Genomic DNA, 27,424 nt, shown 5'->3' on the forward strand with positions numbered 1-27,424 from the left:
TATAGCAAACTATAAACTAAAAACAATTACATACCTACAAGAGAAAAATATCTTGGCTATTTATTACAGAAAAAATGGTTCGTTTGCTGAAACGTTTATAAAACTGAGATTTCCCTGTGGCGTGAAGTTTATTACGATTGAGTTGGAGAATCGAATATGTTTTGGTATTCATATTTTAAAGTGTTTATTATTAATTAAGTTTACATAACTATAAACATTTCAATCTCAGTGTAATAAATAATTGCCAGTAGTTACAGTTAGAAAAAAGAGAACACACATTATTTTTAAATTAATCAGTTATTTTTAATTATTCTGTGCTTAATATTCGGAATCGGATTCATATCTGAAATATTGCCAGGGATTCGAATTGGATTCGAACCGAACTGAAATTCAAGGATTCGCACATCCCTACCTCACTTAAACAAATACAACCCTGGGATTGAACTCAGAAGTGTTGATTGAACCGTGGGCAAGGTGTGCGTGAGTGATGCAGTGTGTTCCCGGGCCAGGCACTCGCTGCGAGAAGTGTGCTGAGCTGCAGTGTCTGAACGGAGGCACCTGTTCGCGAAGCAGCGGGGTCGCCCGCTGCAGCTGTCCCAAGGGCTACCACGGGACGCAGTGCGAGAAGTCTGACTGCGACAACTACTGCGCGACCGTGAGTGCCGGTCTCCGCCTCCTAGACATGAGGCATGGGTTCCACTCCCGCCTTGGGTGGGGATATGGTTTTGAAATTTTATTTGGTGGGCTAACTTCCACCAAGTCCTTCCACATAAAGTGTGGATGTTAGTAATCGTGTAAAATTAAAGCTTGATGAGAAGTTCATATTTAATTTAAGTATTGTAATTATGATTGTGTGGATCTTGGTTGGATCAATTTTGATTTGGTTTACCATCAAGTACCTTTTTTGTTCTCCAGTTTCGGCCCGAGTTCTTATACAGGAAAAAGAAAATGTTTTATGACTAAGTGCTAAACTGATAACATGGATGGATTGTGATTCAAAACAACTCAATAACCTATAAAGGAAGACGACTATACGCTGTTTGTTTTAGCCTAAAACTTTTTATTGAAATATTTTTAAGCCAACCTCAGACAATGAAATAGGTAAAGACAGGAAAAATTTGTGAATTCATTTAGTGAAAGGTTAAAATTCAAATGTAATGTTTTATCACATAATCGTCGCACATTTTATACCGAAATTAAGTTTGAAAAGTAGGGGTGCGAGTTTTATGCAAGAAAATCTTTTTTGTTGAGGTAAAGTTATTCATAAACACAAAACCTATTCATGGAAAGTACGTTTAATTAAAAGTAGAATATACAAAAGCATGCCATCAAATTTAAAGTAATAAGTCATGCAACAGAAACATATTTTGTTCAACTTTAAATAGAAAACGAAAACCGTGTCCCGAACAGGAGCCGGAACTATTGCATAACTATCGTCGTAGTACACAGTAACCATGAAAGAGTGTGGGCTATCAAATATAGTTTACTCTGCATTAAAGAGAGCATGTGTGTTGCATACAATTGGCGAGATATCGATATTCGACTGCATGCTCGGACCCTATACAGGCATCAACGTAATGAAACATGAACAGTGTTTTGTGATAACTGATAAGACCAGAAGTATAATTTTTTTTTAAACTAAATTTGAGATGAACTACTGCCAGTTACAGCAAAAATTGTATAAAGAAATTGCTAAAAACTTATATGAGTATTCAAATTCCACAAATGTAACATAGGCCCCTCTGCCTCCGTGCCACGGAAGCAACTGTCGTGTTGTTCTTGCAGGGCCCGTGCCGGCTGACGCCCCAGGGACCGGTGTGCGACTGTCCGCCCGGCTTCGCTGGCAAGAAGTGTGAACAGGACGTGTGTCATCTCTTCTGTCTGAATGGGGGTAAGTCACACTTTCACTCTTAAAATTGCTTCAAGTTGGAGATTTAAATTAGCTATTTAAAATATTACTGACCGAAATCATGAAATAATAGAAAAGAATATAATATGTATAAATTGGCCACACATAATATTTCTAATTTTGTTTGTTCAAGTATTTGGAATTGTAATATTTTCTTTAAATTAATATAATAGAAGCAGGTATGTTGCATTCCTCTTTTCTGGCAGTACAGCATTCTGTTCTAGACATTTACCATCATATTAAAATCAAAGAACCAAAATTCTGCTTCAAGGGGTGAGAAAATGGGTTTGAGGTGGTTCTTCCAAATCTCATACAGACACTGACTTTCCTCTATTTTTGTAGGTCAAATGTTCAAAATTCCATCAAGTTCGGAGTAACACTGTAGCTTTGTATGAAAAACAAACCCACAGACACTCTCCTTCATAGAGGTAAAGAACACAATGTCAATTTTTTATTATATATTTTTGGCACCATTTCCATTTCATAAATTTTTTGCTCAATATATTGGTATAGAGCACTCATGACATTATATCCGAAGTGAAAAGTAAACAAAAAAGGTATTTTTAATATAAAAACATTAACAACTATTATTTATAAAATACTAGCCAATGCCCGGCATACATTGCAATGCCTCTTTCAATTTTGATTTTTTAAATTTGTTTAAGTAGGTATACATATACAAAGCTTCTCTATCTCCCATGTCTCTCCATATCCCTCTATATATCTCTATAACTCTATATGTATACATATCTATCTTTCATTATATAACTATGTACCTATATCACTTTATCTATTTATATCTCTCTAGTTCTATATTTCTCTATATCTCCATATATCTCTATCCTCTTGTATGTGTGTATAAATCTTTCTATTACTATCATATATTTCTCTTATCACTTTATCTCTATATCTGTCCATATATTTTCCTATATCCCTTCATATATTTAGATCCCTCTATATATCTCTATCTCTGTACCTTTATATGTCTATCTCACTCTCTCTCTTTTTCCCTCTATATCTATATATCAAAACATCTCTGTGTATCTCTCTCTCTATCTCTATAGAACTCTCTCTCAACTCACCCAACACCATTATTATTCTGCCTTTAAAAAAGAGGAACCGTCATTAAATACTTACTGATAATTATCTAAATCTCACCTAGACAGTGATCTTCCTTGTCTTTTGAAGGTCAAGTTTGTGAAATTTCAATTAAATTGGATTAATTGTTTTCAGTTGTTATTTGGATTATAGATAAGAGGAACTATCATAAACTACTTACTGGGAAATAAGTATTTTGCTTACTATCCAAATTATTTATAATTAATATTTGGATCATAGAAAAGAAGAACAGTAATGAAATTATTAATGGTAAATATTCAATACAACTCGCACCACCTATTGTATGTTGATGGAATGATCTCGGTAACTATACTTACTGGTATTTATCTGATGCAACTCGTGCGTCACCTATAGCATGTTATCTCATCTTCCTCGTGTTTCAAAATCCAAGTGTGCAAAATTGCCTAGAGATAAGATGAACGAATTGATAAAAATGAAAGGCGAAATATCAAGAATAATTAAATCACTGTTTTAAGGGTTGGTTTTATCGAAATTTTACCTAGACAGTGACCATCCTCTTGTTTTAAAGTTCAAGTGAGCAAAATGTCATCGAGTTCGGATTAATGGTACGGCAGCACACAGAGTAAGAACGAACAAACAAACGTTGGATTTTTATAGAAGTAGCTTGGCTTCAGGGTTGTAGGCGTGTCCTTGGCGAATAATTAATTACCTGCAGTAAGTAACATCTCCCTGATGATGGCGACTGCGATGTCGACCGATACGTCGGTGAATTATTCGCCGAGGACGCGGGCTACAACCCGGAAGCCAAGCTACTTCAGACAATGGCCGTGAAAGCCTGCGAACATTGTTGATTTTGTTATATTGTCACGATTCAAAATTTTACCCCCCCCCCCCCATCCCCCTCCCCCCCCCCCCGACCCACCACCCCTCCCTCTAGGAAGTTAAAGAAACTTCGATATAGTTTTTGATGGACTTAATTTGACATTAGATTTGATTGGTTTAAAATTGGAATATTTACTATTTTTTTTATTTTATGGTTTAAGATTAGTAAACACGCCCGTGACATATTTGGTGTAGTCACCGAGTAGGTGCAACGCGACAATATATTAGATTTTTTTTTTTCTAATTCTAATAAAGTAAGCCCAAGAATAATATGTTTCAAGTTTCGTAGAGCGATGCCTGTTTCTATTGAAGAAGGAACCTGTAAGTGAATAAAGCTGGAGCGGACGGAGCAGGTGGTCTCCTGAGCGCGGATGACAGCGACGCGGGCGCTGGTTGTGTTCGCAGCCTCGTGCGGCCGGGGCAAGAAGAAGCCGTCGTGCGTGTGTGCCGAGGGCTTCGGGGGCCCGCGCTGCGAGACGAACCTGTGCAGCTGCAGCTGCGACGGGCGCCAGCCGGGCTGCGAGTGTCCCCCGCCGCCCCACTGCCCCCCCGCCGCCTGCTCCCCCTCCACCTGCGGGAACGGCGGCACCTGCACCGTGCGCGACGCCCAGGTCGTCTGCAGGTTGGTCTCCCGGCTCCCGCCGAGTCACTGTTGCCGCGGTTTTATCGCGTGATCGTCGGACCGTTTTTTTTTTTTTTTTGACGTGATGACGTCTTGTATAAATCGATGAACGCCGGCTGCACGCACGAAAAAGCGTGACTCGTCGTCACGTTCCGCCTGAGCCGAGCGTGCGAGAACCATCCCGACCACCGTGCGAGGAAAATCATCTGTAATATCAAACAGGTTAAGGCGGAATTTTTAAAAGCAGCAATTTAAAAAAATTTGATTTATTTGGTCCAATTTCATCATTTCAAATTAACAATTTTATTGACTTCGATTTTATTTCAGTTTATTTCTATAACTAATTGTTCGTTATTATATTTAAACAAATTATTTAAATTAAGTTTGCAAAAAACTGTAAATAATATTTGATAATTAAAAAAGTATGCAATTTTTCATCAATGATTTCTTATCACTGTATCAGGTAAAATTATCGTCCGTAAACCGACTTTACAGACAACCGCCTTTTTAGGGAATCAAAATTTAGGGGGAGGGGGGTGGAGTTCTCACATAAAAATTACATAAAATTTTTGGTCCAGCTGTGTACACAGTAAATATGAAAGGATAAAGCACCGTGCAAGGGCAATCGGTTTTGAAGTTGCTGTCAGGCAGTTTTGTATTTATAATGGGAGGATACAGTGATTTCAATTACAGTAAAACTCGTTTAAGATGTACACCAAAGTACACTGCTATGGTCAAATGTTTCGGTCCTGTCATTTTTCTTAATAAGATAGTGTTTAAAACTAGTGGTGCACCGATGCGGATACCGATGAATCGTAATCGGCGATTATGGGTACTTACCGATTAATCGTAATCAGCGATTATCTTGACGATTACTTTGCCGATTATCTACGTCCCGGCGTAATTAAGTAGGTTTTTACCGTGTAATATTTTGTTACACATTTTAGGACAAAATACGGTAATATTTGTATATATTACAAAATTCATCTTACTCCGTCATATCAAGATTACAGATATTTTGTTAAGTTTAATAAATCTCATTGCTTCGAACAATAAAAAATATTTTTTTCCTACACGTTTATTTACGTTCCGTCTTTTGTTCTGTCTTTTGTTTAGTGGCCTTGTACATTACCTATAGCCAGAGACGTAAAATAGATGGCACGTAATCAAAATACCACAAGCAGTTGCAGTGGATTCTATGAGAATCAATCTTTTCGAGTCGTAGTAGCGGTTCAAAATCGTGGTCCCGATACCTTTCAGAGTTTATCACTGCGTTTTACAAACTCGTTATGGGCGTCTTTGGTAACATTATCCGTTGTTGTGTTATTTGTATGTGACGTGAAAAGTAAAAAAGTATTTATAATTTTATACATTCAGTCAACATTAATAAAATCACATGTGCTACAGTTGGTTTTGAGTCATTTTTATATAATTATAGTGAGATGGCGACTAGGGAGAAAAAAAGTGAAGTGTGGAAACATTTTTCTATAAACTCAAGTGAACAAAATATAGCAACATGTTTACATTGTTAGACGGTAATTTCTCGATGCAACCTTATGTGATAGTCGATAATAATGCTAGTTTTCCGCAACAAAAACTTACCCACTGTAAATTACAATTATTAGACTGTAGTTCAAGTTGTTTACAATAACAAATATAAATAGAAGTTAATTTAATTTACACTTTGCAATGACTTCATAGTGTATTTTATATATTTTTATACTGTTATTATAACTGTATTCTCAATTTTACCTAATCTTGTTATTAAATTCACAAGGGAATAAAAATTTTTGTGTGCATTATTACACTTAAAAAAATTTGTTCATTATAATCGGTAACTGAATCGGTATCTGCTGTTTTTTGCTCTCATAATCGGTAAAGTCATATCGGTGCACCACTATTTAAAACTATGTATTTTAAAGTTGAAATCTATTGTTTGTTCAGATATTATAGCTTACTTAATTAATTAACAGAAATACGAAGTTGTCGAATGTGTAAATTTTCTTTTAAAGAGTTTTAAAAATGCCGTAACCTTTATCTGTTTGCCTTTGTCGCCGCTGTGTACCGCGCATAAAAATGTAGCCAGTGCTAGTTGGCATTATTCCTGTTTGGTTACACTGATGCCCGTATAATGTACGCCCACTCAGTCTAATATTGATATTGATATCTCTCCGATTGCATGCAACATTTGTGCTATTGTCGTGTAAACTACATTTGATAGCCTACACTCTTTCATAGTTAGTGTGTACTACAATGATAGTTATGCATTAGTTCCGCTCACATTAAGGTCACTGTTTTCGTTTTTTCTATTTAAAGTAGAACAAATATATATTTTGGTTGCAAGACTTATTAATTTAAAGTTTTTGCATGCTTTTGTGTACTCTACTTTTTAATAAAATTTACTTTCTCACATAAAAATGCACCCCTTCTTTTCAAATTTGATTTTATTGTAAACATGTGCGACAGTTATGGAATAAAACACTGTATTTGCGAGCTATTAATGTAAATTTACCATAATAGCTCTTTAGCACATGTTGTTGATTAGGTCTGTGCAAATCTTTGACTACATAAATCAATCAAAGATCTTTTTAATATTCAATTTGACTTTCCCAGGAAATTTGCTGTTTATTTTGTTTGGACCTTCGGTTGTGATGCGAAGCTTCGCGTCTTACTTGAAGTTTCACATTTGTTGCAAAGCTTTAAAACATTGGAAGCATAAGATTCGCTCATGAAAATATTTAGGTTTTTTTTTTGTGTTGTACAGTAGAATCCCGACTACCGGGGTGCAGGTTATCCGGTTTGCAGATTAACAAGACCATATTTCACTTTCATAAACCATTAAATAAAAATAATTTTTAATTTTTAATTTTTGTATGATCACAATGGCAACAGCACTTGTGTAGTGGTAAATACAGATCAATGAATTAATAATGCAATAAATTGGTAATGAAACAAATTAATAGAGTGACGAATCAACAAACAATATTTTACTTCATCTAATTGAAACGTCTTGATCACTTCGTGATATAATATATACACTCCACTTACCAAAGTAGACTTGGGTAGAAAAAAAATATTTTTTTCCCAAAATTGCAAACATTAGCTCAGATTATGCTATATTTTCAGCAGTTTATATGTGATTTAAATAGATTGAGGAAGATCAAGGAGATGTCACTGTTGTTCATTTCTGCGAGCTAGTAGGGAGCGGCTACATTGAGAAAACCCACCAGCCCATTGCAACGTCTGCGCCACATTTTCGTTTGCGGAAAATTAAGTGTGGCTTTACCTGGATTTAAACCAGAGTCACCATTCTGAAGGGCAGGTGGTCTGAACATGGAAATCTTTATGGCCCCACAATTTCTATCCATAACACAAGATTCAGTGGAGGGCCATAGAAAAATCTAGAGAAACATAAATGCTAGGGACATCACGAAAAAAATTTTTTCTTCATTCTAATTTTAAAAATTTTTCAAGGAATCATGTGTCAGTAGTTATTGTTGAATTCAAAACATGCAGAGCATCCTGGAAAGAATCCAGGCACTAGGCAAATAAAAATATAAATGTAAGTAAATGAAAGTGATACAAATTAATTACAGTAAACTCCCTAAAATACGACACATATGTAAATCTGTATTTTATTACAAATTAACAATTTTGAACTCTAATGATGAGTGTATTGTTTACAGTATACAGTAAAATGCCACAGACCTTCTCGGAACTCACTCAGTAGGCTGGCATGCATTGCTATTTTAGTCTCTGTCGCACTTTGTTTCTAGTCATATGTTGAGCACTTTAATGTTTACATCACTGAAATGTATTGTATGTTAATTATTCAGTAATATACTAAAATTTTATCATCATTAAAATTTTTAAACTGTTAATTGTACCTTTTGCTGTTACATAAATGTTTAGATTTTTACGTTGAAATTAATGTTTCCTTTTTTGTTTGCCATTTTCGGCTCTTTTGCGGATTATCCGCGAATTTTCACGATCCGCGGTGGCCCTGCCACCTTGTTTCGCGGATAATCGGGAGTGTATCCCACAGCGGAGTGTCCCTGACCTGGCGAGTGTTGTGCAGCTGCCCGCCGGGGTGGGCGGGTCGCGACTGCTCCGAGCGGGCCGGCGGGGAGGACCCCTGCGCCGGCTACTGCCTGAACGGCGGGGCGTGCCACCGGGACGGCGGGAACGCCACGTGCCGCTGCCCCGGGGGCTGGTCCGGCCCGCGGTGCGGGGAGCGGTCGACGTGCAGGGGCTACTGCTTCAACGGCGGCTCCTGCCGGGAGTCCTCCGACCCCGGCCTGCAGCCCGCGTGCCTGTGAGTCGCTGCCCCTCTTCCCCACCTTCCCATAGGTCATCACTCCGGAAACAATACCACCCATGTGACGTTTTTTTTTTTGAATAATCAGTTTTCTGTTTCTCTGTGGAAAAGTAATCATTTAAATTTTTCTTTGCACTACCTAAGAAGTAACTGGTAACTTTGATTAGACATACTGTAAACATAAATGTACTATGCTAACTTTGAAATATTATGTTTAAGATATTTGCACATTCATTCAAGATTTTAAAATGGTACAAAACTGATGACTTCTTCAAAAATAAATGTTTGGTAAATTTTTTTGCAGTTTGTGGGAGGGGTTGACAGTGTCGGCATTTGATGTGTTAGTGCGAGACAGATAGTAAAATTCTAGATGAAACCGAAGATTTATGGACATTATTTTATGAAATTAAATTAAATGGCCTGTTATACTCACTCTGTTACACAGACTAAATAAATTCAATCTTTGAGTTTTTAAATGTTTGGTATGTATTATAACAGTATGAAATTTAACTTGAAATGACTTTTATCTTGAAAAAAAAAAATTTTTTTTTTAAGAATTGGTCAGTTTACAATTTTTAAATCTTCCTTAAATGAGCCTATTTTATTATTTTTTAAAGAACTGCCAAGTTAGCCTAGTAATTTTTTTTTCATATGAGTAGTCAAAGTTTCCTGATTAAAAAGAATTTCCACTTAGGTCATATAAAAAAAAATTTTCTCCACTCAAGTATAGCATGTTTGATTTTATTTTGAATGAACAATGGTATGGCCATTCAGTAATTTATAAATTTGATGCCACAGTAACAGATAACTTAGTGCAGGCTGGGTATTTTAAAAATTGTTGAAAAAAATCCCTTAACTTGAAACTAGGACTGTTATTTTTTATTCAGAACCATCATTAATTGGCCTAACAATATTCAGGGATGTTGAGTTGTGGAACATCCTGTTTATCACGCAATGTAGGATCCAACATTAATGTGTTTTATTTTGTAATCATTTAACGAGTTTTTTTCCCTTCTAATGTTTGCATGTTGCTTGCTGTGTCCAGGCACTGATGATTTTTTTCCTGCCATAGGATGTGAGTGGACTTTTTTTTGTCAGTCATTGGAAATAAGCCTGAGCTGTCAGAAGATGGGTCGCTAGACAAACAGGGTGGGATTGGGCAAGCATTCCTGTTGCCGCTTTGTATTATCCACCTGTAAAAACATCTGGCATTTATAATCCACTTTAACATGTTGAGTGGCTCTGTTCCCTGTTTTGAACACGGATGTTGTTAATGGCCCCATTCAACTGCGTTAAATCAAGCTTTCAATGTATTCTGTAAAAAAAAAAAAAAAAAAAAAAAATATATATCTTCAGAATCTTAAAAAAAAAATTTTTTTTTCTTAAAGACGAGATTAGTCTTCAATTCAACTTCGACTTTCCAAAGCTTCACACATCCCTAGGTTTTACTGTTGCATAACGTAGGCGTTACATATTAAAATCACTTTCAGTTTCTTTGAAAACTCTTGATCAAGAATAGCACATTGGGTGACTCTGAAACAGTATTTATTTATTTATTTATATTTGTCACAGTTTCACCAAACGTCAAATGGACTTTTACCGTGGGCCCAACACGTACAGACGAGAGACAGTGTAATCACTGCAAATGTGTGGACGCTCCCCACGTAGGCACCAAGAAACAGGCACAACCTGAAGGAAAGAAGTCCATAGCAGGTGGGCACATCTGCCGTTGTCCAACACACAAAGGCTTGCAGTGATCACAACCCGTGGCGGATCCAGAGGTTCACCTCGGAGGGGGCACTCTAGGATTTCAGAGAAGCCAGAGGAAGAAATGTCTTAAAAGTAATACATTTGTATTTAATCTACTCACACTACACATAACATCCAACCACCAGATTTTATGATTCTACAAGAAATTCATTAATTATATGAAAATATTTTATTGGTTTCAGAAACAATCATTTTTGTCGGCAATATTAATGTAGCAGACAACTGGTTTTTTTTTTGGGGGGGGGGGGGCACTAGCCCCTGGTGTCCCCCCTTGGATCCGCCACTGATCACAACAAATACAGACAAACACTAAAATGGTTCCATCGCAGTTGATATCATGTAACGATCCAGCCCTTCAGTGAACGTGACCCCGACTGTTCGTCCCGAGCAGCTGTCCGCCGACCCACGTGGGGACGCGGTGCCAGACGCTGGTGCGGGACCTGCCCGTGTCCCAGGAGTCGAGCGGCTCGGCGACCGGGGTCATTGTCGCCGTCGTGTTGGCGGTGCTGGCGCTCGCGGGCGCCGGCCTCACCCTGCTGGTGCTGCGCATCCGCAGGAGGTTGGTAGCCCGTCCACCCTCGTCGAGCGTGACTACGTACCTTCAAACAATCTTGCTATCCGTTTACCTGTACGTAGAGACCCGTGAATTTCCCGGGTTCATTACGTGTTATGCTAAAATTCAAATAATTATACCTTAGTGCTGCTTCTGTCATTGGTTCTCTGTTAATCTGGAGGCCTGAGGGCCAATTAGAGACCCTCACTCATAGAAGTGCCGAATCACAGGCCACCCAGTCGAGACGACTCACAAGTCAGCAGCCAATGAACAGTTGGCATTTGCTCGAGTGGGTAGAGGATGTTGGAGTCTATCCTGGAGGTCATTGAATCCGCAAAATTCACGGTTCTCTACCTATACGTTCTTTAGGGAAACCATTCTGAGGTTGTTAAACATTTGCTTCCTATTTTTCAGCAGTTATTTAAGAACCGATAGAAAAAAAAACTTGCCGGTATTCAAATTATGAAATTTCGAGCAAACTGAACAATTTAAAGAAACAGAAGTAATGTCCATAAACTGATATATCTTCACAAGTTCAATTTTATTTTATTAGTGTGTTACTTATTTTATGATATTATTTTAATTGCTATTTGACTAATCACTTATTTAACAACCTTGTTATTGAAGTAATTGTGTAGATATTTAATGAGTTATTTTTTCATTTCCTAGTTGTGCTTTTAATGAAAGCTAAGTAAAATTGATTATTTTTAGAGTTAGCCGTGTTTGCACATTTTTTTGTGTTGATTTGAGTACAGTATTTATTCTGTCGAGCCAAGTTCAAACTTGATTATTTTTAATTAAAATCCTAAAGAATTTTGTCAAATTCGAGTGGTTACCTAAGTTTTTTGTAGTAAAATTTTATATGTCATATATGTTGAAGTAGCTTGGCTTCTGGGTTGAAGCAGCATCCTTGGCAAACAATTCACAGACGTTTCAGTCGACGTTGCAGTCACTATCATCAGGGAGCAGTTACCTACTTCAGTTACCTACCTACAGTTGGTAACTGCTCTCTGATGATGGCGACTGCAATGTCGACCGAAACGTCGGTGAATTATTAGCCAAGGACGCGGCTACAACCCAGAAGCCAAGCTACTTCAGACAATGGCCGTGAAAGCCTGCGAACATTGTCATATATGTTGTTTTAAGGACAATACTGATGAGCTCATTCGATCGAGGACAATGAACTTGACTTTCGAGTTGAGGCAAGCTGAAGCTACTATCTCGATTTGTGTGAATGTTGTTTGATGGTTGTAATCGGTGTTCGCGGGTAGTCGGGTGTGAGGGTTTGTGTGTACTTGGCTGCAGCGGCCAGTCGGGTGTGAGGGTTTGTGTGTGTTCCGCCGCAGCGGCCAGTCGGATGTGAGGGTTTGTGTGTGTTTGGCTGTGCAGCGGCCAGTCGGGTGTGAGGGTTTGTGTGTGTTTGGCTGTGCAGCGGCCAGTCGGATGTGAGGGTTTGTGTGTGTTTGGCTGTGCAGCGGCCAGTCGGGTGTGAGGGTTTGTGTGTGTTTGGCTGTGCAGCGGCCAGTCGGGTGTGAGGGTTTGTGTGTGTTTGGCTGTGCAGCGGCCAGTCGGATGTGAGGGTTTGTGTGTGTTTGGCTGTGCAGCGGCCAGTCGGGTGTGAGGGTTTGTGTGTGTTTGGCTGTGCAGCGGCCAGTCGGGTGTGAGGGTTTGTGTGTGTTTGGCTGTGCAGCGGCCAGTCGGGTGTGAGGGTTTGTGTGTGTTTGGCTGTGCAGCGGCAAGCCCTTCATGCACGTGCGTATGCAGGAGAATGTGGAGATCAGCAACCCAATGTACTTGCGGGAAGATGCGGAGGAAGAGGAGCCCGACGTCATGGACGCCAGCTTCACGCTGGATCCGGACAAGGTAATCTGCACTTCAGACTGCATCTTGCTATACCTCACTTTGCTGGCATGCTCTAAGGACATGGGGATCAGTTTATATTTGTTAAAAGATTCACATTGCCAAATGGTTAACTAACGTTATCACTCTCATCATAATTAATATGCATTCACTTAAATTAGTTAATGTTCAATTATGTGCAAATAATCAGAATATGTAAAAATATGGTTCACCAATAAGCAATAACCTTACCAATAGGCGTAAAAATAGTTTTATTAGTTTGCAGCCCTGTTACTATTGAATGGTATCTGTGTTAAAAGTAAAATCGTTATACATTTAGGCACACACAGTCATGGTGACACGCTGGTCAGACCATTCTACTTTCATCGTTTTAGTTTGGGTTCAATTCCTGGCAGGTTCAATCAGAATTTCAACACAGAGTGAAATGCGGCGTGGTGGACATGGCCATTAGACGGGGGGGCTTCTTGTGCTTCTATAGTTTCCCCGCCCTCTATGGCTGTGCAGTATTCCCTTTCCACCATCGTTGGCTTACTGGAAGCCAAAATGATATTAGTGTAATTTATTGCTTTTTAAAAATATAGAAAATTTTGGATATCATATTGGTATCACTGCTTGCAGAGCGGGAACTTCTCGAACCCCGTGTACGAGAGCGTGTTCAGCCCGGCGCCGGCGGGCGGCTCGGGCGTGGCGAGCGAGGAGAAGGCGGGACTGCTGCAGGATGACAACACGAGCCACCCGCTGGCCGGAGGCAGCCGCGAGAACCTCGCGTAGTGGGCGGCGGTCGCACTGGCCGCTGGAGGCCGGCCGCCCGGCCAGAACTGAGCGTCCGTCAGGACGGCATGTCCCGGTCTCTCCTCTCCCTGCTCTGGTGTTGCAACCTCTCTGGTCACAGACTTGAACACACAATCAGCTCAGAACATTGCATTGACAAGTTCTGCTTGGACCAATTTTATCCTGTCTTAACAAATTATGTAATTGTCATGTCTTCTGTGGTAATTTTAAACTTTTGCAGTACAGAAAAAAAAGCAGACGTCTCAAGTCGGAATTTCTGCTTCATTTCATGGGACTGCATGACTACTAACTTATATTATTTTGTATGAAGGAGTATTGTACTGACACGGTTCCATTCGTAAATGGATCCGTTCGTGTGTGGGTTCATGTTTATCGTTTTTAGGTCTGTTTGGTCGTCTGTAGTTTGGTGAGTCATTTGAGCCCCGCTATTGCCACCCGACATGGCGGGCCGCTTGGTCCGGTTCCAGTGGAATGACCCCGCTTGTTTTTAATTAAGTGCGTAGTGTCACTACAGCTGTTACCCTCACAGTTGCACACTTTCATGCATTTTGCATCACTTCAAACCCCCCAGAATATAACGTCGTTTTCGTAGCTCGTTGAAGAGTTATAAATGGGTTCATGTGTAGTTCATTTTACATTTATGGAATTGTTAATTAGTCTGTTGAAAAATATTTAAAATATAATACATTTTTTATCCTACATATTTTTTGAGCAAACATTATTTATGAACAAATAACATTGATTATTTAATTGGAGTCAGACTATTTTTAAAAAAAAAAATTTCATTTATTTATTTTTTATTTTTAGTATTGGGATCCAAAACCATAGTTTTGTGTCTCTTAGAAGTTTTATGTATAATTTCTGATGTTGGTTATAAAGGAAAGTGTCAATGTAGCTGTGCCAAGGTTATGCAGTAAAAAAAAATTTAATTTGTCAATGTGGTTTAATACTAAAACATGATTTTCATGGAATTTATTTGAAGTGTCAATGTTTTATGCACAAACTGTCAAAATGTGATTTAGGTATTTTAGTTAAGATATTGTAAGCTGTGAATGAGACAGAAACACCAAATATACCAAATAAAAAAATAATCCAACATATCATGAAACAACATGCAATATGTAGTATAGGCTGCATATATTTTAGAATACAGCAATTAAAACAGTACTTTCAAGTCAGCAAAATATGTCATAGTTAGTATGTTCTGCTTAAATATTCTAATTATATGTTTGTCCCATGATTTATACAGAAATGATGAAACCTTTTTTTTCCTCTTCAAATAGTGCCTAATAAACAAAAACAAAATTTAATTAAAATGCAAAGCTAAGTGAAATTATTTTGATTAAGGATTTCATACAGTTTTAATTTATACCTGTAATATTTTAGGGACTATACAAATGTATTGTTATTCTTGTATCTTAAGGTATTCCAGCCAACTGGATTAATTGTAGTAGTATTTAAGTGTTTTAAGATATTCAGTGCCACATTAAATTTTCAGTACTAGTTTAGTACTTTTTGTAGAGTCATTCTATAAAATTAGATTTAGGTACGTTATTTTACAAAAGTTTTTTCCACGAGAAATGCAGCTATAATTTTCAAATTGCATTTATTTTTAATTATGTGGCTTCTAAAGCAATATTCAAATATTGTCGTATTTGGTCACAAGTGATAAAAGGTAGAGTGTATAAATTGATGACGTCCTTCACAACTGTACATATCTTGTAAATATACAGTGAACACTATATCTTTTACACAAATTTCCTAAAATGAAAATGTTACAAAGTCCAGGGTAAAGCTAAAGTGAATTGTATTTTTGTCGTTATGTATATAACGAAAAGTAGAATATTGAGATTTTGATGTGTGTTTATTCTCCTGTTGTATCCTTAAAGTTTTCAATAAGTGTGTTTTCATTACTGTGATGTTTTGCTATAATTTTGTAGCTAGGTAATGACAAAGCTAGTACAGTGAATTGGTAGACCTGCTACATACAACAGATGCATCACATTCTGTGTTTATGTTGTTAATTTGATATTGTGCAGTAAGGAAACATTACAATGTCGCATGTGAAGTTTGGTTGTGTATTACAGGTTGTTGCTCAAGTTAGTGAAATTTGTGTTCTCTTTATTGTTTGTTTTCTTTTACATTTAAATTGTAACTTTGTTAATTTTTCCTAGTGAAGTTGAGTGCCGATTTGTCACTGCTGCGAATGTGTGGTTTGGTTGTGTTAATCATGTTGATATTTTAACCGTAGTGTTATTCTAGTGTGGTTGTACTGGGAATTTATCAGGAGATACTGCGTTGGTTAGACCAGCAGAGTAACAAAGTTATTTTTTGAATTTTGGTTTTTTTAAAAAACTTTTAGGGGTGTGCGATTCCTTATATTCCAGTTTGGTTTGAATTTAAGTCAAACCATTGACAACTATAGGAGATTTGATTCCAGTTCCAAATTATGTGTGTCTGTGTTTGTATTTTCTACAATCTATGAGTATATATTTTATATTGATAAATGAATGCAGTGTGATTTAAAAAAATTAATACTTTCTTTTAAGAAGAAAGCACACTTCCCTGACAACAGACCTGTGCAAAATGTTTTATTATTTTCAATTCAATTTGAATAAGAACATAATATTCTCGAATACGTACATAGACTTCAAATAGCCAGAGTGCGAAAGAAAAAATATTTTTTTTAAACATTTCATAGTCATATTTTCACATACATTTGTACGGTTTTGTGCAGTGGCAATTATATATTTCAACTTAATGGTTAAAAACATTTAAAAAAAAACTACAAGCAAAGCATTATTTAAAAATTTTAGAAATATTTTTGCAGTGGTAGCAAAAACTGCTTATTGTTTGCTTGTTTTCATCTTGCCAAAAAAATTCCAGAAGACATGTTGTTTTTTTTTCATTTGAACTTAAATGATCCTGTTGTTAATTATGCATAACATATCAAATATGTATAGCTATATCAAGCCCATTACATATTTTAACTATGTTCATACACATTTATGTTGTACTGCAATGATTCAACCTAAATGCAAATTGTTTACACCAGGTGATATGCAACAACGTCACTACACTTAGAATAAAATAAAATAATAATTATTTCAAAATGTAGGTTTTTAAAATTGATTTGAATAAAAATAACAATTTATTCATTTTTATATTTAAAATTTTAAATATTCGCATAGGCCTAACAAACAGACATGTTTACTGGTCTGTGCTGGTCTCAATGTGCTTACAAGTTTTGTATCGTAGATTTTTTGAAAAGAAGAACCGAAATGTGTACCGAACGTGAGGGTCTGCCCCACGTCCGAGCAAGCCGGGCAACCACCCAGGGCTCTGCCCCGACACTTTCCATTTTTACCAAATACCTAATGCCATGATCTCATGGGTATTTAATTGGTACCATTTTTAATGAAACCAACCCAGTGGTAATTTATTGGGCATAAATATCATTTCTGAACCTATATATGCAAACTATCAAAGTTGGTAGGCTTGAAAATGTTTTAATTTTTTTTTAAATTTAATTTTCTAAGGGAGGGCTTCCAAACCACGTTCCCCTCCTTCGTTTGTCTTCGAGACTGTCCCAGTAACACCCAGGCCCCTCGGTAGGGCTCCTCTCTAGAATATTAGTCCCCACTAAAGTAAATGGTCCATGTTAAAGTCCGTGTCCGCCGCTGGCAAAAGTACTGTGCGTGCCGTGCCGTGCTGCGAACTAGTTCCGTGCTCCACCCTAGCACAGCAGGCTTGCCCGAGAGACGGCGGGCTGACACCGCTGCTCCTGACAGGTTTCGCAGTTGGCAAGCATGTGCGTTGTTCGGTCGCAAGCCGAAGAGCAATTGCTATCGATATCTTTCATGTGAGACTCTTCAGCCATTGTACTGAACACTATGCTGTTAGTCAAAACTATTTCTTAAAGTTACATCATCTAAATGATTAGAAACATCTGTAAAGGTATAGTAACACACAGCCCAACATACTATTTTAATCAGTAATATATGTAAATTATTTTTCAAACAAAATATTAGGTTTCAGTTGGAAAATTTCTTCATTTAATACAAACAATCTCTAGTAGCAATTAAGTAGTGTTAAAAAAAGTTATTTTTCTCCCTCCAAATTTTGATGCAAATTTTGATTTAACATGTTACTTGTGTAGAACTAATTAAATGAGTTTCTGTTTTTCACTTGGTTTTTGTGTTCGACATCTTAGAGTTCAAAACCAGAACTAAATCATTTCAGGTATTGTGTCATCAAGAATTCAAGGTGAAACAATAATGTTGGATATTCGCACATCCTTAAAAGTTATTATTAATTTTGAGCTGTGTCAAATTACTTGTACTATGTTCTGCAGTGACACAAGCGTTTCAGTTTCTTTTATTGCTAGATGTATGCACTAAATATTTTTTGGCTTCTATATTTTACAAGTAAAACATTTTGTTGCCAATTTCCCCCAATAAATTTTAATTTTGCATAGGTTTTGCATGATTTAGAAACTTTTTTTAAATAAATTAGCTAAACTTACGTTCAAAAAATTTAAGTGACTAAATGCAACGTGAAAATGAGTGAACAAATTTTGTATGAATAGCAAGTGTTTTTTTTTTTGTTCACTTAGACTAATTTGTGTGTTTTTTTTTACTCTGTCTTATGTTCTGTGCATGTTTTTTAATTTTTTAAATGTCAGAAACAAACGAGTATATAAAAGGTACCCTGCCATGTTACTAAAACGAACAAACTTTGGATTGCTGCCAATTCAAAGTTGCATCTGCAAATCGAAACTATTTTTGTACATAATATGTCCTAGAGTGTAAGCGCCAGTGATCATTAAGACTGTAAAAAAAATGAGTGCTTTTTAAGCTGAGTCTGGATTTTGTACATGGAAACATGAAAATGAATCTTCAAACTGGTTTTCAGAATAAAAAAGGTTTAATGAAAATTAAGTATGGTGGTACGTATTTGCTTTCTTTTCCTGTCACCCAACTTAGGAGCAAACTTTTATGAGTAATGCTTGTCATATTAAGAGTGCACTAGTAAAATACTGCCTTAGAAACAAAAAGATAAGTCTCAAAGTAAAAAGTATAGATGATTATTTTTTTATTTATTTGTTTATGGTAGATGATTTTCACTTTTAATTAAAAATTATAGATGGATTGATTACAGTACAGATGTGATTGCAATTATGATGCTGAGTCAGTCAATGTAAACATTGATTTTCAAATTCATTCTTATTTTTTTTAGGTTTTCTCAGAGTATAAGAATATAATTTTACCTTAATTTATTTGCATGTGCCATACAATGAAGGGCATTATTTATTCATCCCAAAAGTTTAGGTCTTTATTCTTAGGCATATTTTAATTTAAAATGAATCCACTTTTGAGGTAATAAAAAGAAAAAATTTCTTCATACTTTTTTCTGATTTGGTCACAAAATTAATCCAATATAAAAAGGGGGTTGTCTGTAAAGTCGGTTTATGGACGATAATTTTACGTGATAACGTCATAAAAAAAACATTTATGAAAAATTGCATACTTTTTAATTTTTAAATATTATTTACAATTTTTTCAAATTTAATTTAAATAATTTGTTTAAATATAATCACAAACAATTAGTTGAAAAGCCCACCTTAACCTGTTTGATATTATAGAAGATTTTCTCGCACGGTGGTTGGCCGGTTCTTGCACGCTCGGCTCAGGCGGAACGTGACAATGAGTCATGCTTTTTCGTGCATGCAGCCGGCGTTCATTGATTTATAAGACGTTATCACGTCAAAAATTAATTGATACTTGACATTTTCAAGTTAAAACAAAGGATGTAAGCTTGCGGAAATGTAGCATTGGGATGTGAAACTAGAATTCCATGCAAGTGTTATGAGCATAAAGCTGTCACTGGTCTTTATGACAGGCTGTACGGCATGACAGTACTTACGTCACTGTTGCAAGGAGTTTGCACAACCGATGGTACTTATGCTGCTGTTGTACGGAGGTAGTACCAGATATCTTAAATCAGCTTAAATTGGAATTTTTAAAAATGGGACGTCGCAATGTAACTCTGCATGCCTGTTATTCATGCTTAATTTAGTACCTTCCCATTTAGCTAATTCAGTTGTATTCACAGGTCAAAGTTTAGTTGCAAAAATAGATTTTGTTTTTTCTTACCCATTTTTTTTTTTTTTTCCCTGCTTATGCAGCACCTACAATCATAAAATTTATAAATATTTGAGGCAGAAGTGTGTGTATAACAACTCCACCTGACTTATGAACATGGAAATAAATAATTTTTATTTATTTTAATAAATATGTAAAACACACGAACATGTATATTACCACTAAATATACATTTACAGATTCGGTGTGGAGTTATTTAAATAATGCAGGACTAAAACCTAAAAACAAAAAATTCTTTTTCATTTGATGTAAAAAAAAAAAGTAAAGCTATGAATGAATAAATAACTCACAACTATTCAATTTACATCAATCTTTCCAGCCATTTAATTTTTATTCTACCAGGGAGTCAGAAACTAGTAAGAGCTGTTACTATTTCAACAAATAGCAGTACTTACCAAAAAATTTGCTCTCTGTAAAGTCGGTTTACGGACGATAGTTTAACGTGACAACGTCATAACAAAACATTGATGAAATGATTGATCCAGAAGAAAAGGAAATATATTCGGCCTGAGACTGAGCCGTAATAGATTTTTGCAACCAAACCATTTAGGCATTACAAATATTATATTCTTTAAGGAAGAATTTTTTTTTAATTTTTCAATCTTTTGCATGATTAAATATACTTCTGCATACTTTTATGAATAAAATTGAATAATTTTTATTGAATTATCACTATTTTGTATGGATACAAAGGAGTGAAATGAAACGTGCAATTGAATTAATAAATTTACTTTTATTTGCATTCATTAATTAAAATACTATTACTTTTGAAATGTTGCGTGCGCCATATTTATTTTTACAAGTACAAAAAAAATTTCGCAGCTGCCGGGTTTCAAACCTACAACCTTTAGTTTAAAGGTAAGGTATGCTAACCACACGCCCACGAGGCCATACTAAGGTAATGTAGTTTCAAATGTTATATATATATTTATAAAAACTTTGTTCACGGTAGGGGTATAATATTAACATGATTTTATAACAAATAAGCATCCCAAATACACCAAACTTATTTATAATGTGTTACAATATTTTTTAAAACATTGTGCAATAGATCCCGGGTGTAATTTGAATTATTATGTGTAACTGTTTAACACCATTGTTGGTTCAAAACGTATTTGAATTTTCAACATTACTTTTAAATAACCGTACCGATTGTGCTGAAAATTGGTGGACGATCGTTAAATTACATAATATTAATAATTCAAACGATGAAAATATGATTGAAAAGTCAAATCGATGGTTGTTCCAATCGAGTGGAAGAGAGATGCCACGCATGCGTACAATGAGCAAACATGACACATCTGTAGTGGGACATCTGTAGTGGGACACTTTTTCTTGCGTGCAGCTGGCGTTCATCGATTTATTAGATGTTATCACGTCAAAAAACATAGCTTCTCCAGCTATTTCAATTTTATTCTACCAGGGAGTCAGAAACTAGTAAGAGGTGTTACTGACTGTATTTCAACAAATAGCAGCACTTACCAAAAAACATGGTATCTTTTCCAGCCATTTCAATTTTATTCTACCAGGGAGTCAGAAACTAGTAAGAGGTGTTACTATTTCAACAAATACAGTACTTACCAAAAAAACACAGTATATTTTCAAGCCATTTCAATTTTATTCTACCAGGGAGTCAGAAACTAGTAAGAGGTGTTACTATTTCAACAAATAGCAGCACTTTCCAAAAAAAAAAAAAAAAACAGCATATATTTCCAGCCAAACAAGCTTCTGACCAGGATGTTATTAATGTGAAAGAGGTAGTATATTAGCTTTAAATTACTCATTTTATGAATTCAAATACATACTCGCTTCAATAAATGTCTTTTATTGCTCGTCTTTCTATACAGTCTACCAGAGTCATAACTGGAGAAAAGATTTACCAATTAATTTACAATATAATAAACGCTAGTACTTGCCAAAGGATGCCAGCCAGTTATTCACTTTATATTAACCAGGCAGTAACTTGCCTGAATAGGTTCTCAGCCCTGCAATCTTCTACTGAGTGTTTAAACATGACAGAACGTGATTGACGTGTCTCCTGGTTATGACTACGAGGTCCCGGAGGCTGTGGACAAGGCCAAGGAGACAGCACGGACGTCTCAGGTGCGTCTCGTATGTGGAGCCTAGATTCTTCCCCAGGCGTCGAGAAGGTCCAGCTTCGACCATCAACGATGCCTCGCACGCGTGCAGACACGACGAGCTCCGACTGGAGCGTACGCGGAACAGCACTGGAAGGGTTTAGAGTAGAACCACTTTCACTTTTCCCACTGTTTGCTTTCGAATTCATCCCATTTTTGACGTGATAACGTCTTATAAATCGATGAAAGCCGGTTGCACGTACGAAAAAGCATGACTAATTGTCACGTTCCGCCTGAGCCGAGCGTGCAAGGACCGGCCGACCACCGTGCGAGAAAATCTTCTATAATATCAAACAGGTTAAGGCAGGCTGTTTAACTAATTGTTCGTGATTATATTTAAACAAATTATTTAAATTAAATTTGCAAAAGCTGTAATTAATATTTTAAAATTAAAAAGTATGCTATTTTTCATCAATGTTTTCTTATGATGTTATCACGTAAAAGTATCGTCCGTAAACAGACTTTACAGACAACCGCCTTTTTTTTAAAATATTTTAAAAGGGTATTTTGTGTTTCCCCCCCCCCCCCCCCAACTCTCCCCTGCGTACGCCCCTGGTCCTTGTCGCTGCACGCACTCGCTGCGTGGTCAGTGTTGCCACCACGCCGGGCGGACCATTTGATTGGCCCCGACTGATAACAGAGGTGCCATCCCCCGTCCCAGTGCAGGCAGCCGTGACTCAGTGGGTGAACTACTGGGTAGCGATGAACATGACGCACAATGAGTTAGTTATATCTTACTTGTGTAATTTGGCCTCCTGATAGTTCAGGCTCCTGTAAATAATTATAAAAGATAAATTTTTACATTTTATGACTACAAGTAAACAATGTAATTTCCTGTGAAGAATAAAAAGTTTTGTTGTTCATAGACAAGAAAATTCAGCAGCAAAAAAAAAAAATTGTTTCCACACATTTTATACAGGCATCATTATTTGTGTTTGTACAGCAATGACTTTTAAGTTGCAACCGTGTAGTATGAAAGAATTACAATTTGTTTTATTTGATTGTTTTTAAATAATAACACATTCATTAAGGAACAACAGATTAGCAAAATAGAACTCCCAGTATTAGACACACCTGCACGTAACCTATAGTATAGCAAGCAACCATACCAGCATTAACAGTGCAACTGATTGTACATAGAGCAGCAGGGGAAATAAACAAACATTCACTGTGGACTTTATAAACATGATAGATGCCAACATACACTAGACAAGGGAGATAATTACTGCGCTTGGCTTCAACATTATGTACCAGGTAAGTAGGCCTAGCTATGCATACAGTGTTTAACTGTGGTTCGACTTACAGATTCTTGAAATATTTGTCTTAGTCCAAACTGCAACATAAAATGTATTCCTTTATAATTACCACCCAGAATTGGCAAGGCCAGTTCTGACACGATGAAGAAAGCAATTAAAAACCGGGAAGTTGCGCTTCTATTTGATGAAGCTACTGTCAAGAAGGGGCAATGTGTTTTAATTAATTTCATATGTGTTCTCGCTAGTGTCAGCCATCAACAGTTGTTTGTGGTGGTATAGAAGAACTGGACAGTGCAAAAGGCACAGAATGTTTCCGTGCAACTTTATCAGTTGTTGTACAACTCAACACCAAGTTTGAGAACATAGTTGCTGTTGTGAGTGACTGCACAATACATGACCGAATGTGTAGAATCTTGTATTTTGTGAGAAAATGCTTCATGTTCAGTACTGGACACACACTGTCAGAGCTGAATACTTTTGTTGCTAATGTCAAATGTGTAATTTTTTAATACAAGAAAACAAAAGCTCAACTATGCCAAACATCTGAAAAACATGGTTCTTTTCTATTGAATAAATTGCCGAATTCATACATGATTGGATGGAACTTCTGAACGGATAAGATAGTGGAGTCTCAACAGACTGTTACGAACTTGAGTGACTGCAATAATTCTGTGCTCTGCCGAATTTCTCATGGACCACGGCTATAAACTCGCAGAAATCATCCTGGAACTTAATCGTTATATTATAAACCCTATTCAGAGTTGTATGACTTAAGAGAATAACTTCTTGTTGGTTAGCCGGAGGATTTTTGGAGACAATCTGCTGTCCTTTCAAAACTCCCTTCAGCTGTCAAGCAGTCACAAGAAAGATGAATTGAAACGCTTGAGAGTGAAGTGTCTCACCAAGTTACAATACCTCAGGGAAAAACATAATGCTAAAGAGTTCTTTAGCACTGTTGAGAAACTGTTTGCTGCTCGAAACATTGTATGCAATAATGTTGATGAGACACTGTTCGCAACTTCTAACCGTCTTTCTTTTATCAACACTACGAAGGAATTTCTGGAAGGTTATCTTGCGATTCAGATACAAAAGTTTCCAATGTTTTGAACGAAGGGCTCACTGCTGACACCTGACAGATTTTTCTAGGATTGCAAACCGAACACAGCAACTCAAGTGTCACAAATTTTTGCACTGCTGCGGATACCGGTTTCAAATGTGGAGTGTGAGCGAGCATTTTTGTCGTATGGTCAGATGTTTTCCCACCGTGTACTGATTTGAAAATCAGCAACACTGAAATGATGACGGCTCGGTATGTCAATGGACGTGCTTTATTTTATCAATATTTTGAATGTGTTTTGAGATAGAAATTAACATATGTAAAACAATTTGAATCCTGTAACTGCAGGCTAATGATACAAGCCAAACATCTCAAGCATACTAGGGAATATTGTACATACGTATCAAATAGATTATCAACAGTGACTTAAATATAAATACATTGTATATTAAGTTGTTTTGTTTTATTATGCTATTCTAAAGTTAATAAAGTGTATAAATTATAAATACATGTTCATAGAAAAACTTCAATGGAAAAATAATTTTAAAACTAATCCTTTTTGCCTGTAATTTTTATTATGATATTTAACGTATCCATACAGTTTTTTTTTAAAGAAATTTTATACCGCTTTTACTTATTTACAATGACGAAATTCCTCATTTTTATTTACCACTTTTGGGTGGCCATATCTGTAAGAGTTTTACAAAAAAACACATGCACACACATACACACGGAGGCTTGAAATTGATGAATAAACATGCTTGTTGCAACATTTGATATTTTTATATCATAACATGCTTGATTTATTTAAAATAACAAATAATTTTAATAATAAAATTGAGTTTAGTTTGAGTTTTCAAACATCACAAAATTTATTCTTTTATCAAGTTTACATAATATTTATAATTGTATACTTATTTACTTCTCCATACGAAACATGATAATTGTATATAAGGAAATTTGACACAATAGACATATTGAATTATTTTTAATATATTACAGCATAAGACAACAAATTAAAACTCAGAACAGGAAAACATTTTATCATCAGCTACCAAAATTTAAGTCTGAAAATGTGTAGTTTAAGCCCAGGAACTTAATGTACGTACACAAATAACTCAAATGTAAATTTTTGTTTTTAGATTGGCAGTGTTTTTTTTTTCTTTCAAGTAAAACATGCATAATGAATTATGCTTACCATTTGAACATTTAATAAAATAAAGCATGTTGAAACTGAGTATTATTTACTGTGTGTCGACAAAATCAAAATCCAACTTACAAAACTTTTGTTTTCACGTTGTATTTGCCTCCATGCGGCACACAGTAGGGAATTACAGTACTCTGTTCGCCTGATGTCACCGTCGCAATACCGATGTATAGCAAGAGCTCTGTCTTCTAGATCACACTTCCAAGGATTAGTAATATTTACAAATTACAAAACTGCTGATATTTTCCCCCAGATATGCTTTATGGGAACAGCAGAGCAATTACTGCATTCACATTTCAACAGAAAATGAAGAATAGTAAGAGCTAGATAAATACTTGACATTATTTTATACTAAGAGGAGAGACGTTCAGAGAATTATCACTTCCCATCGACAAATTACATTTGTCCAATACATCTCAGCTGGCTAGATCCCAAAATAAAATTGTTAATGTTGTTTATCTTTCACTATCATTTATTGAAGAATGCACAGAAATATTCACCCCATTTTTCTCCAATCAAAAAAAAAAATTGTATTTTTGAAAAGAAGTGACAATTATATCCAACTTACAATAAATTCAAATTAATAACATTGTATATTTTAAATAACTCGGACATTAAAATAAATGAATATTTACCATTTGTATTAATCCTCCATCGTGTAAAGGAAGATGATAATATTTTCAGTATGTTTGAATGAAAGAATATGTACTCAAACCTACCATGGAAACTGCTAACAAATAGCTGAATAAATTTTTTTCACTTTCCTTCAGTAATTGAACATTGTTGTTGTGAGCTGTTTTATTTTGAACTGTGTCACCCTAAGAGAGTAGTAATGGTTCACGAAATTTAGATCTTGATTGCACACATGAGTGAAAATTAAAATTTTTTCTTTTAAATTATACATTAATTAATAAACCTTCAAATAAAAAATTTTGTGCAAAATTTTATGTGACATCTTGCCAATGTGGACGTGAAAGTGAGTTCAGGTTTGATTGCCTTTTTTATGACTTAGAAAATACAGCAAAATTGCTTTGTATCTCAACTTGAAACAGGTACATTTTACTACCACCTCTTTATGCAATTTACTAACGAATGTCAACAGTATTATAGTATTAATAGCATAATTTAGTTCATACTCAGTTTTTTTTTGCAAGATAATTTCATTGCATAGTACGTATAAAAAAAAATGCTGTAAATTAAAAAGTAAATAATATCAGAATAACACATTTGGTTTCGGAAGTCGCCTTCCTGTTGCATCCCCGTGTTCCACTTCTTTGCGCCTTCTTAACTCTCGAGAACAGCTTCCGCCGATAAAAATAAAATAAAAAAAAACACCAAAGTTTGTGCAGTTGCAAATCACAATACTGATTTTTTTTTTAAAAAACGCCAGTTTCAATGTTCATTACGATGGATGTCTCTTGTCTGGCGACCATGCAGGTATGAGAAAGACACGCAGATGTTTAGAAATAAAAAAGAACGGACGACGACAGGTGAACTGACGCACACGGAGTCCAGTCGGCGGCGGGATCGCGCGCGAGGGTGGAGGGGGGGGGGGAGAGCCCAGCCCGGCCCGGCCGCTAGTCGCACGGCCAGGAGTGGCGGATGGAGGTCGCCAGCGGGCGGGCGGCTCCCGACTCGCCCCCGGGGCCCGCGACCCACCGCAGCCAGCCTCACTTCTTCAGGTCGCCCAGGTCCTTGGGCTTCGAGTCCATGGGCCCCGCCCCCTGCTGCGCCGTCGTCACCGCGACGTGTGCGCCGCCGTTGCCCGACGGGTACATCTTCTCCAAGTGCTTCAGCGACTCCGTCAGGAAGTTCT

At 36.5% G+C, this 27,424-nt stretch overlaps 2 protein-coding genes across 4 annotated transcripts in view; one reads left to right on the forward strand and one right to left on the reverse strand.

Moving 5' to 3' along the window:
* The window catches only part of LOC134528557 (prolow-density lipoprotein receptor-related protein 1), a 348,548-nt gene extending 329,822 nt beyond the window's left edge, over nt 1-18,726 (forward strand). Inside the window, exons 69-75 of the mRNA XM_063362288.1 lie at nt 510-655; nt 1,786-1,891; nt 4,277-4,493; nt 8,572-8,808; nt 10,973-11,140; nt 12,868-12,997; nt 13,613-18,726. Of these exons, the coding sequence (XP_063218358.1) occupies nt 510-655; nt 1,786-1,891; nt 4,277-4,493; nt 8,572-8,808; nt 10,973-11,140; nt 12,868-12,997; nt 13,613-13,765 (1,157 nt within the window). The 3' untranslated portion in view covers nt 13,766-18,726. The remainder of the gene's footprint in view (nt 1-509; nt 656-1,785; nt 1,892-4,276; nt 4,494-8,571; nt 8,809-10,972; nt 11,141-12,867; nt 12,998-13,612) is intronic.
* Nucleotides 18,727-24,960: 6,234 nt separating this feature from the next.
* The window catches only part of LOC134528558 (transcription factor AP-2-epsilon), a 387,195-nt gene continuing 384,731 nt past the window's right edge, over nt 24,961-27,424 (reverse strand). For all 3 annotated transcript variants that reach the window (XM_063362291.1, XM_063362289.1, XM_063362290.1), the window contains exon 10: nt 24,961-27,422. In XM_063362291.1, coding sequence (XP_063218361.1) covers nt 27,279-27,422 — 144 coding nt within the window. In that variant the 3' untranslated portion in view covers nt 24,961-27,278. The remainder of the gene's footprint in view (nt 27,423-27,424) is intronic.

Source organism: Bacillus rossius, chromosome 1 (assembly GCF_032445375.1).
Source record: "Bacillus rossius redtenbacheri isolate Brsri chromosome 1, Brsri_v3, whole genome shotgun sequence".
NCBI lineage: Eukaryota > Metazoa > Arthropoda > Insecta > Phasmatodea > Bacillidae > Bacillus > Bacillus rossius.